Source organism: Protomyctophum parallelum (genome assembly GCF_964188405.1).
Source record: "Protomyctophum parallelum genome assembly, chromosome: 7".
NCBI lineage: Eukaryota > Metazoa > Chordata > Actinopteri > Myctophiformes > Myctophidae > Protomyctophum > Protomyctophum parallelum.
The window spans coordinates 30,679,924-30,692,761 of record NC_139705.1 but is presented as its reverse complement, the minus strand read 5'-3'; the positions used below and the strand labels follow the sequence as shown (position 1 = coordinate 30,692,761).

The 12,838-nt window shown below is 42.7% G+C and overlaps 1 protein-coding gene across 1 annotated transcript in view; it reads left to right on the top strand.

The window, feature by feature from the left end:
* sema3gb (sema domain, immunoglobulin domain (Ig), short basic domain, secreted, (semaphorin) 3Gb) overlaps positions 1-12,838 on the top strand; it is a 50,213-nt gene that overhangs the window by 31,560 nt on the left and 5,815 nt on the right. The window contains exons 3-11 of the mRNA XM_083769520.1: positions 8,854-9,014; positions 10,219-10,281; positions 10,605-10,724; positions 10,867-10,960; positions 11,255-11,374; positions 11,491-11,636; positions 11,766-11,880; positions 12,049-12,118; positions 12,229-12,373. Coding sequence (XP_083625646.1) covers positions 8,854-9,014; positions 10,219-10,281; positions 10,605-10,724; positions 10,867-10,960; positions 11,255-11,374; positions 11,491-11,636; positions 11,766-11,880; positions 12,049-12,118; positions 12,229-12,373 — 1,034 coding nt within the window. The remainder of the gene's footprint in view (positions 1-8,853; positions 9,015-10,218; positions 10,282-10,604; positions 10,725-10,866; positions 10,961-11,254; positions 11,375-11,490; positions 11,637-11,765; positions 11,881-12,048; positions 12,119-12,228; positions 12,374-12,838) is intronic.

Genomic DNA, 12,838 nt, shown 5'->3' with positions numbered 1-12,838 from the left:
GGTCATGCCACTATCATCTTCTGATAGGAAATTCCAGCTTTATTTAACCGATTCTCGATCCCACTAATTAAAACTGCTCATTTATTAATTCTGAATGTAACACTAAAGTAATCTACCAATGACATTGCAGAGTCTCAATTTTGCCAAGAGAACAGGCATTCAACCGAGGCTGTTATAATCGCTGTCACTGAATTTAAGTTCTGGAAACCCCCTAAATTACTGCACACTTCTTGAAATCACAGTGTTGGGAGCTACTGTATGAAAGCCCTCCAAGCACTGGCATTTCATCACAAAGCCTAAGATCATGATGATGAAATGTACCAACCACAGCCCCTGCCATGAGAAGTCTCTATAAGAATGTAAGTAAGTGTAAGTTATTATTTTTGTTTTTAAGCTTAAAATAATCAACTGAGCTTCATGCTCACATGAGAGAAGGACCTTATCATCAACTCACAATTCAGGTCTTATAATATAAACCACACCTACTAGGGTTCGTTTTTAGGTGAAGTAAACTATGGATATTAGATAACTGGGTGAATAATTTACCAGGGGAATATAACTGAAGGCTTCACAGAAAGCAAGGCTGTCTCGTAGCTGCAGGACTGCAGCCGCGACCACTCCCCACAGCAGGAATAGCCAGGAATGGGATATGTATTTTGCCATGGCTTTCCAGGCCGGCAGCAGGTGTGTCCCTCCTCACGTTCAATGCCAGTGATCACCCCGTCCTACCCCTGGCCCAGAGGTGGTTGATTTTCAGGATAAAGCCACTTGGAATGGGATGAGGGAGAGGTCCTGAGAATAGAACCCCCCCCCCCCCCCCCCCCGCCCGCACACGCACAGAGCCGACGGTTATGCCAGGCGCTTGGCTGAGCTGTGACGTCTGGGATTCTGCGTATTATTTGTGGATCTCTCACGCGCAGCTGCACCGAAGACACACAGGCGGCCCACACGTCGCCACCTAGTTAGAGGCGGAGATCACAGCAGCTCTTGCACAGGATTACACAACACGCCCACACGCGATCCCGCACAACACACAAACAGGCGCACGCATGCACGCACGCACGCACACCACGCGCACGTTTGACACATAGCTATTCATAAGAATAGCTGTGTCAAACTAAACACATGGGTACACATGTTCACGCATGAGAGAAGCTATTCATTTAAGATATTAGCAGACAAAGATGTGTGCATAACCACTACACAGAATGTAAGCTCGCAAACTTAAATATAGTTCTCTCTCTCTCTCAAAGCTGTCATTAAGTCATAGGCCTACCCAGGTCTGGGGACAACGAAAATTGAAAATTGAAATGACAGCCCAACAGACGAATCAAAGATTGGACATAATTATATCTAAGCAGCTAGGCGTAGAATAGCTTTACTACCAGGAGGTCTTCATATAAGATATTTGAATAAAGTTTCGTTTCATACTTTCTTGAATGTACAGGGCAGGCCTTGCATCAAGACGGTCCATGTCTGTGGTTATAATTACAGCAAAGACAACCACGAAAAGTCAAACTAATTCAGCTTGTTGAGCATTGCTGCTAAAAACTGGTTCCCAGAACCAGCTTTGGTTCATTGTAGATGATTCCTATAGAAACAGGGGTGGGCGACCCCTGACCTAGCTTTACTGACAATGACATTGTCTACAAGTAGACTGAGGATCTAACTTTCTCAGAGTAGGGACATGTGCTAACTTTATTTTATTAATAACTAGCACATCTCATTCTCTACTCTACATACGGATAGGTAAAAAATAATACGTTTTATCATTGAAATAATAGCCGGTTTGTGGCTTTCAATTGGATTTCAGCTCACACTCCATAGTCTGAAAGTGAGCTGAAATCCAATTGAAAGCCACAAACCGGCTATTATTTCTGAAAAACCCAGTTGTTACAGTTAATACTTGCATATCAAGTGGAATGGGACAGTACATTCTAATGTAAACGAAGGTTAGTTTGACAGACTGTTTATAAACCATGCTCGTCACAAACGCTTGTCTCAGATGGAGATTATTCAATTTGTGAGGATGTCTGAAATCTGTTCTGAGGCCAATGCATCCTTGAGTTCTGGAAAATGGAAAAGAACTAGGGAAAATAATGGAAAGAATATCCCAATATCAAACAAACTGCCCTCAGGCTACTGTCAATGTTTGGGTCAACTTAAACAGTGTTTTCTACCCTTAAAGATGTGAAATGTAAACATGGATGTTTTTTTACTAGCCACAACTGAATACAAACCAGATTTAAAGAGGCTTGTTGAGGCAAGGAATGTCAAAAGTTCCACTGACTAATTCTGTCATTGCATGGTCTTATAAATTGTTTTATTTCATCATGTGGAAAAAGTAAGAAAAAAACTAAAGTTTGTCACAAGAAAACGTTGTCATTGAAAAGGTCAATTTAGTCGCTGTGTGTGTGTGTGTGTGTGTGTGTGTGTGTGTGTGTGTGCTTGCTTGTGCGTGCGAGAGAGAGAGAGGTGTCTTAAAACCCGATTTCGACTGAAGAATTAGCTGAATTAGTGTAGTTGAAAAAAATCAACTATTAATTGTTTTTTGTTTTTTTTGCTAATTGTCATTAATAAATAAACATAAATACAATACACTAAATGTCGTCAGTTGAAACTTTCCACCAGTATTGCTTATTGACAATTTAGGCCTTTTTTCTTTTCTTCTTCTTTTTGAGTGGTGCAACCACTCCAAGGAACAGCAATGTCCGTCCTAACCTATATGTGACTAGAAACAGAGAGAGAGAGAGAGGAGAGAGATGTTGTTGCACTGTTGCCTGCTAATTACAGAGAGAGAGAGAGAGAGAGAGGCAGGGGGAGAGGGGAGTTGCACCACTCAGTTCACAAAGGTGTGATTTTTTAATACCTCTGATTTGGATGGAGTTCATGTTTCACCCAATTCCAGTTGTCGTGGAATGGTTTATCAGGATATAAGGAAATAAAAATGTCATCATGTGCAAGAAAGAAGACGTTATCCTTGCAATAGGCAGTTGACCTTGTCAGCCCACACCCACTACGTGACCCCCCAGGGGCACAGCCATTTCCATTGTTCTATAGATGATAGCAAGGCTACTAGATAAATACTTTTTTTCCTCCTTCTTATTCTGCCCTCTAGTAAAGTTACACCCCATATCAGTTAATTGTTTCAGCAGGTACAACAATTCATATGTTTGTAATTTGCGTCCTGGTCAGGTTGGCATGTTGAAGGCACACAGCTGTGTGGCCTCATGACATCAAAGTGACACTGGCATGAGACTAATGCCATTCATTTATAGATTTGGTCTGTGAGGCTGCTGTAACCCCCACCACACCCCACCAACCCATTCCCTCTGGCCAGTGCCAGGCTGGCGCAGTCAGAGGGCAGCATTGTCATCACGTCCCCCACCCCCCCCCCCCCCCCACTCCTGGAGATTTATAGCAAAAAGTCAACGAGGTTTTCTCTCCTAACCATCCCAACGCCTGACCCCCACCCCCTTACATACGCACCAGTTAGACAAATGTGACAAATGTCCCATACAGGGTATATAAGCACATCAGACAGGCTTGCCGTTTTGTTCCTGCTTTATTAATTGCTTAACGCATATATTTTCATTTATCTTTTAAGATTTTCAAGTTTATATTTAAATCATGTAAGTATGTCTACAAGCTTACAATGCAATGTGCATCACAATGTCTTTGCCACATGTTGTGAGCTTGTAGCTCTACTATTTAGGAAAGAAAGACATTTGCGCCTATAATGACATGCCCAAAAGAGGGATGCCTGGGTTAAAGTGGTTAAGGTACGGTTTATACTATGTCGTATGACCGACAAAAATAGCAGATTTCCACCTGGAAAGCATGACACGAGATGGGAAAGAGTGACAGGAGATGACGTGCCACACCATGCAGTCACGAGCTGGACTCCTGTAATGTTGTCTTTGCCAACATGCTACACATGCTAACTGAGCAACCATTATGGCCCTGAAACGCTGCGTGGGTGCGTGCTTGTGTGTGTGTGCGTGCACATGTGTGTTTTCTGCCTCGTGTGCATGCATTTTTATAGGAAATATATTACCAATAAACTATTGGCTTTAATTTGTATTGCCCTTTCAGAAACAGTTACTAGGTGCTTCATAATTCATTAAATGAAAAACAAAGCAAAGCAATCACAAAGATGAAGTGACAGATGACAGCAGTGGCATTTAGAGTGCTACAGGAATCACGTTTTTCTGTTGGACAACCTGGAAGTGACCTCTGCCATGGGTTCTTCACTGCACATTTCCAGCTTCCAGCATTGGCTTTAGATATTTTTAACAACAATCTCCACAAATCAACACATTTTATGACCTCATACAAATAGTATATGTTAAAACAACAACCAAAACAACATATCTTAAAAGTTCACAGTTGAGATATTAGTGGGTGTCATTTGTATTTTGGTTGAACAAAGATGTTAGACATAGACTTTTTTGCTGTATAAATAGAAAAACCTGAAACCAAGAACCACAAAGTGTAAACCTTCTTCACAGTTATACATAACTCTAGTTTACGGTCAAACTACAATATTCTGTGTGACAACTCCTCAGTTGATTCTGTGGTTACTTTAAATGGCCTTTGGTGCCCTCTGCTGTTGGCCAAGTCATAGTACAACCAAGAAAGGTTATGGACTATACCAAATGAGACTCACTTTATGAGACTATAAAGTATCCCAAAATGACACCCACAATTGTACTTAAAGTGATTAAATGTACTTTCCATCACTGGAGGAGATGAGCGGGGAGGACAGGAGAGAGAGTGGTATCAGGGTCGAATTCCTATTTGTCATAATCCCTGAGGTGACATTTCATCTGTGTGATGTACGATTTGATCACCATGAGAAGATCTATGACATTTCTTAGTCTTAAATCAATAGAGACTCTAACACACATTCATCACCAGGGAAAAAGCTGTTTCATCATGACTTCTCTGTAACTTTAGATGTGTGGAGAGAGAGAGAGAGAGAGAGAGAGAGAGAGAGAGAGAGAGAGAGAGAGAGAGAGGAGAGAGAGAGAGAGAGAGAGAGAGAGAGAGAGAGAGAGAGAGCGAGAGAGAGAGAAGAGATGAGAGAGGAGAGAGAGAGAGAGAGAGAGAAATGGAGGGAGGGAGATAGATCTTAAAAGCTTAATACAAATAAAGACAGAAAGTGCATGTGAGGTGAGGCTTCTGTTGAGGCCAATGCTATGAGAGAGAGAGAGAGAGAGAGAGAGAGAGAGTTGAGAAACATAAGCGGATACATTTGAGCGCAGATTAGCCAACACAAAGAGAGAGAGACCACAGCCAGCATCCAACAGCAATACACCACAGCCAGCATCCAACACAAACAGCAATACACCACAGCCAGCATCCAACACAAACAGCAATACACCACAGCCAGCATCCAACACAAACAGCAATACACCACAGCCAGCATCCAACACCAACAGCAATACACCACAGCCAGCATCCAACACCAACAGCAATACACCACAGCCAGCATCCAACACAAACAGCAATACACCACAGCCAGCATCCAACACCAACAGCAATACACCACAGCCAGCATCCAACAGCAATACACCACAGCCAGCATCCAACAGCAATACACCACAGCCAGCATCCAACACCAACAGCAATACACCACAGCCAGCATCCAACACCAACAGCAATACACCACAGCCAGCATCCAACACCAACAGCAATACACCACAGCCAGCATCCAACACAAACAGCAATACACCACAGCCAGCATCCAACACCAACAGCAATACACCACAGCCAGCATCCAACACCAACAGCAATACACCACAGCCAGCATCCAACACCAACAGCAATACACCACAGCCAGCATCCAACAGCAATACACCACAGCCAGCATCCAACAGCAATACACCACAGCCAGCATCCAACACCAACAGCAATACACCACAGCCAGCATCCAACAGCAACACACCACAGCCAGCATCCAACACCAACAGCAATACACCACAGCCAGCATCCAACAGCAATACACCACAGCCAGCATCCAACAGCAATACACCACAGCCAGCATCCAACACCAACAGCAATACACCACAGCCAGCATCCAACACCAACAGCAATACACCACAGCCAGCATCCAACACCAACAGCAATACACCACAGCCAGCATCCAACACCAACAGCAATACACCACAGCCAGCATCCAACACCAACAGCAATACACCACAGCCAGCATCCAACAGCAATACACCACAGCCAGCATCCAACAGCAATACACCACAGCCAGCAAAAAATTAGGCCTGCCACAATTATTACATACCTGTGATTGCCTAATCACAGGTATTTGAGATCATCGCAATACTTTTATGTGGGGATACTAATCATAATCGTCATAATGGTTGCCATATTTTCAAACATTTCATATATTTTCAAATAGTGGAAATATAGCTGATCTACAGGCTCAAACCACATCATGAGGTGACACATTCTGAGCTTTTTTTATTACGGTATAAAGTTATTGAATTATGCATATTATTTGTAATATTGTGGACCTTTTTTTTCGAGGTCTAAAAAAAGACAACGTTTTATTCACAATGTTAGTAAGGTGCAATTAAAACGTTAATTGCAATTATTTGAGCCACAATTAATCGCCAGCAAAACGTCATAATCATGACAGGCCTAAAGGGGTTCCTACAAAGGATTAAGTAACTAAACTCACCTGTTTGGTGTGATGGAGAGAGAATTCACTTGTCCATGTCTTTTAGCAGCTTTTTTCACCACCCTGGTAAACTCTGGAAACTCCACTCGACCTCCGCATCATGGAACTGCATAGCCCTCCAAGCAGAACCCAATGGTACTGAAGTTTCTGACTTTTTGACGACACAGACCATTGGGTCCTGTTCCAGCAGTATCCTGCCACCTGGTACGCGGACATACATAAAACATAATCAACGTGGATAACGCCCGTCTGCGCTCTTTGACGACATATTTTCGTGTGAGGGCTTCTGAATATGTGAAGTATAAGTACCCATACATGCCGCTGCGAATATCTCCTGTGGCGCGGAAGCCGTTAAGTATTTTTTTTGTCTTGACTTTGTTTGACCGATTTGGTCGCTTTGATTCTTCTCTTCCTTCCTTGTTTATTGACACCTCATTGTACCGCCTATCTGGCTAGCTAGTGGCGCTATAGCTATGACAGAGCAGATCAGAGGCAGGGACGTAGCCGCACAAGCCAACCGCACACCGGGAGGCGGTACAATAAACGATAAACGATAAAATAAAAATAAAAAATACTTAACGGCTTCCGCGCCACAGGAGATATTCGCAGCGGTATGTATAGGTACTTAAAGTTCACAAATTCAGAATAACTTAAACTAAAAAAGGCCGTCAAACGCTGCAGATACGATCTTAGAGAGATTATTTATGTCCGCGTTCCATAATTCCCATACGAAAATATAGTTATGAGCAGGGACCCTACATAAAACTCATCCAAATTTCAGAAAAGCTTTATGGAGGGTCCCGAAAGGGGCTAGGAACTGCATTACTGCAACACAAACAATGTATTAAGCCTCATTGTTCACAATACTGCATGTACCTGCTTCCTTGTTGACTGACACTGGCTATAGGCCTAAAGTGACTTGACATAAACACGATAACAGATATCACATGAACACAAATGAGTTTTAAACAAAATAAAAAAAATAAGTGACACCGAATATAGTTCTAAAACGTTGTAGATCTTCTCTTTAGCTCAATAAAGTAGTCCAAAAAGTTATAAAACAAAAAGGCAATGCATTGCCAACTGGAAAAAATTTAAAATATATCCAACCTTTAAGTCAGGAGTCATGATCCTCCGCTGGTTCCTTTGTTCACAAGCTCTGATTTGTTTGTTCAGAGCACAAAGCCTCAGAAAATGTCCGACCAAACTTTCTCTCCTTCCCTAAACAAAGTTCTTCGGTCAAACTGTGCATTGGTTTGAGTTAAGTTCTGACTTTCGCTTTGTATTGGCTTGTTTGACAAACAACTAACAACCACAACAAACACTCTTCTAACTGCCCAAAATGGAACCCAGGCCTCACTTCCTGTTCCTTTATAGCTTCCTGACAGTTCACTTCCTTGGAATTGGACAAGGAAGCTCTTAGAAGGAAGTGAAGTGGTCACGTGAACTATTCCTGGAACTATAGCTCACATACTTTTCCCCCACAGCTCCCCCTATGATCAAACCTTGTCATTTTGTCAACAGAAAATGAATGACAATGGTTCAACTACACAAAACACAATATATTCTCTGTACACTACATTTCAGGGTTAAATATTCAAACACAGTTTAACCAATGTATTCCCTTGTTATTCCCCAGTATGCTTCATTTTCTTTCAATACTCATACCAGGACAGGAAATACATTATTTGACACATTTATGTGGCATATGTCACAAGATCAACATGGAATGAATTCTGTACTTCCCATTGAAATAAGGAGCATGTCTTGAGTGTACAGGGTTTGATGAGGTCAGATCAACAGTGAGTTGAAATGAATTAATTACAGAACAAAGCGATGTACGAGCTTGACATGTGAGCTTGCTGATCTGCTATTTGTGAACAAAATTAAATTAAATTAATTAAACAAAATTAAAGGTTTTGTCTTCTTTGTTAGGGTTACTGTGGTCAAATGTTTTACACTCTGGGTTTGACACTGCAGATATGTCATTTTTTAAAGCTCTATCTGTTTAACACAGTTCAAGTCAACTTGTCTGTCAAGTTTGGTCACAAATGTGTTTTCATCATCAACGCGTTGCGTGTCTTGCAGAGCTGAGACGTGGACAGCGCGGCCCTTCTCCTTCTCCACCAGTGACTGTGTGTGTTTTCATCTTGCAGAGCTGATAGAGACGCGGACGGCGCGGCCCTTCTCCTTCTCCTTCAACACCAGTGACTACCGCATCCTCCACATGGACCAGGACCAGGGGAGATTGTACCTGGGCAGCCGGGAGTACCTGGTGGCTCTGGACATGCAGAACATCAACAAGGAACCACTCATAGTAAATATACAATCATATGATCTACCTACTCTTCGCTCTCTTCTTGAGATGGTTTAATTTTTTTTGGATCGGAACCTTTGACACTTGATTTTGCAACATCATATATTATTAAAAGAAATTGTATAATGGCATTATTTTTAACAACATTTCAAGAACATTTAAAGTCTTTGTCATGGTCCTTCAAAAGTGTATTAAAAAAGGTTTTAACAGCCAGGTGTTTTTCTCTCTGGTTCTAAAGCTTCTTCAGATGCAATGGAAAAACGCCTTATTTTGCCTGTCAATCATTGCCCCAGGGGCTGAATCATAGGGGAGGGGCAGGGAGGAGAGGGGGCGGGATTTGTGGACCGTTACATCACCGTCCACAGGCAGAACTGAGCACTTGTTTGAGCTTAATTATTGAGAAAATCCCCAGACCACAGAAAATCCACTGAATGTTCAAAGTTCAGGTTGTTTGGGTGCAATTGAGGTCAGATTATTTTTAATGTCACCTGACCTTTAAGTTTTAATATGTAGTGCTGTTGACCCACCTTAGCAGTTAAGTTACCACACCTAGCATCGTTCTCAAACTGCTGACAAGCAATTACCACAACTGCTACAGTATGAGTTACAACACTGTAAGATTGCAACACTCTTTTAGAGTGCATGGGGATTGATTGCCCACCGTCTGATGCACTTTGCAAACATAACGCAGCCAGTACCCACTTGTACACACCAAATAATAATATTTGTTTGGTACACTGTAATTGCACATTGGAAGCACACAGGAAATCCAACAATTACAATGCTAGAGTATAACAAAGAGTTAGAGATGTCCACAACATGAACGTTGAGTGAAAAAAAGAATTAAGCCTGATTTACACTTCATTGTGTAAGTTGTGCAACGGTGTATAAAGTATTACCAGGGGATCGTGTTCCAGTTTCAAATTGTATGCATGCCTGTATTTTGTTTCATGACTTCCAATTTCACTTGGTTCATCCCCTCTCTCCTGTATGAGTTCTCTCTCCTGACTTGATTAAATTGGTATCCCGATAATGTATTTTGTGTTTACTAAAGAGCTGGAGAGACGACATTGTACACAGCATACAATGATTACTATTAAATATGGGAATATACTGTAGAGCTATTTAACACTTATTTTAACTATACTAAGTAAATACCACATAGAGGACCTTTAAGCCTCGTTTGTGTTCTTGTGTGTTTCAGATCCATTGGCCAGCTACAGCCCAGAGGAAAGCAGAGTGCAGAATGACAGGGAAGGGTGGACAGGTCAGTCCAACCTGTCCATCATCACAGACACTTTCAAACACTAATTATATTAGATCAGTACTGTGGGGTACCTTACCCCTTTAGGCCTAAACTTATTAGGCATTTTTACTACTTTGAAAAGGTTTTAAAAATAATGAAAATAGCCGAAGTGTTGGTCGCTTGTAGATCGTCTATTCTCTCTATTTTTAAATGTTTTTCAAAATAGTCAAAATCCGATCTACAAGCTTGATCTTTTACTGCAGATCTAGCTGCTAGTTTCCCCCACAATAGGGGAGCTAGGGTTCACGTGGTTAACCTGCATTTGATTGATTTTTTTTAACCAGGGAGAATGTGCCAACTTTGTCCGCCTCATTGAACCCTGGAACCGAACTCACCTGTACACCTGTGGTACTGGAGCCTACAAGCCCATCTGCACGTTTATCAACAGAGGATGGAGAGCTGAGGTACGTACGCACGCACTGCACGCCATTTACCATTATTCTAGTTCATATAATCAACTGTGAGAGAGTTCACTGACAGATTGTAAAATCAGGGAAACACACTTAAATGTCTCAATTTAACTCTAAGGACTATACTTGTGTACAGGAGTATCTGTTCAGGCTCGTACCCGGCTATGCGGATTCAGGGAAAGGCAAGTGCTCCTATGACCCTCGGCAAGTGAACGCTGCCGCTCTGATAAGTGAGTAACCACTCACACACGCACACACACACACACACACACACACACACACACACACACACACACACACACACACACACACACACACACACACACACAACCACACACACACACACACACACACACACACACACACACACACACACACACACACACACACACACACACACACACACACACACACACACACACACACACACACACACACACACACACACACACACACACACACACCCCATATGTCATCCCTTTATGTCAGTTGAATACAGAGTTGTCTGTCTGGATGTGTCCCAGATGGGAACCTGTATGCAGGCGTCCATGTTGACTTCATGGGAACCGACCCCGCCATGTTCAGGACGCTGGGGGACAGGCCGGCCGTCCGCACAGAGCAGTACGACTCCCGCTGGCTCAACGGTGAGCACTTTGAACTGCCTTATTGTCTGAAATGGGTCTTTACAAATAAACTGATCTTGCTTTACCTCGACTTACGCACTCCAGTCCAAACCTGTGTATCCGTGTTATATCTCCAGATCCCGTGTTTGTGAAGATCCATCAGATTCCAGACAGCTCAGAGAGGAATGACGACAAGTTGTATTTCTTCTTCAGAGAAAAGAGTTTGGACGCGGCGGGGGGCAGCACCCCAAATGTGCTGTCCAGGGTGGGCCGTGTCTGCCTGGTGAGAGAAAAAAGCTATTATGTGGTTAAACAGTACATTTTGAGTGTGGATGGATGACATCAGCACTGACAGTAGGAGACAACGGAGTTGATGCAGGATGAACCTCTAAATTGTTCTCCCGTCCCCCAGAATGATGATGGCGGACAGCGGTCACTGGTCAACAAGTGGACAACTTTCTTGAAAGCACGATTGGTGTGTTCGGTGATCGGGAGCGACGGGGTGGAGACTCATTTTGATGAGCTGAGTAAGTAGCTTGTGATATGCGCTGGAAATCTAAACATTTTAGCTTGCTAAAGTAGGGAATATATGAATAGGCCTACTAAGACACAACATGCACAGACATATCTGTACATGCACAAGTTTATCTCACCGCAGCACTAAAAAACTGTCCCCTTTTACCAAACACTTTCAGAGGACGTTTTCATTCAGCCAACACAAGATGAACGCAATCCCGTCGTGTATGCAGTATTTACAACTGCGGGGTAAAAATACACTTTACTTCCAAAATAATTGTCATCTATCACCGTGTCATCACTGTGCGTTTTCCTTGAACCTTAACTTTGACCTTTGTCTTCTGTCATCATGGTGACAGCTCTGTGTTCAAAGGCTCTGCTGTGTGCGTGTACTCCATGTCTGACATCCGAAATGTCTTCAACGGCCCCTTCTCTCACAAGCATGGCCACAACTACCAGTGGACGCCATACACAGGGAAGATCCCATACCCTCGCCCTGGAACGGTTAGAACAATCTCTAGTAGTCTCTCATTTTTGTATTTTAAATGATACGTAGCTTGCGGAGTTAGTTCAGTCAGTCAGATATACTCAATAGGTAAATACGAAGGCATTAAATTGTGGGTGTATACAGTGTTATGCAAGACCCACATGTCATATGCTGATGTGGCAATCAGCTGACCATTTGGGCGAGGTATTTAAGCTCACCTAAGACTGCATTCTTCCTGCCTTCCTCTGCATATGGTTCCTGGTGGTCATTATGCGCTGTTTGCTTCCACCGCCACCCCAGCACCCCTGCTTTTTCTCTGTTTGCTCCCACCGCCACCCCAGCACCCCTGCTTTTTCTGTTCCCGATGGGAGGATTGTTATTGTATATCTATCTCCCTGCTCTTAGTGTTTACTGATGGCTGTATAATTGTGCCGAGCAGGGAGAAAATGTAGCAGATAATAATAAATATTTGTTCAATCTAT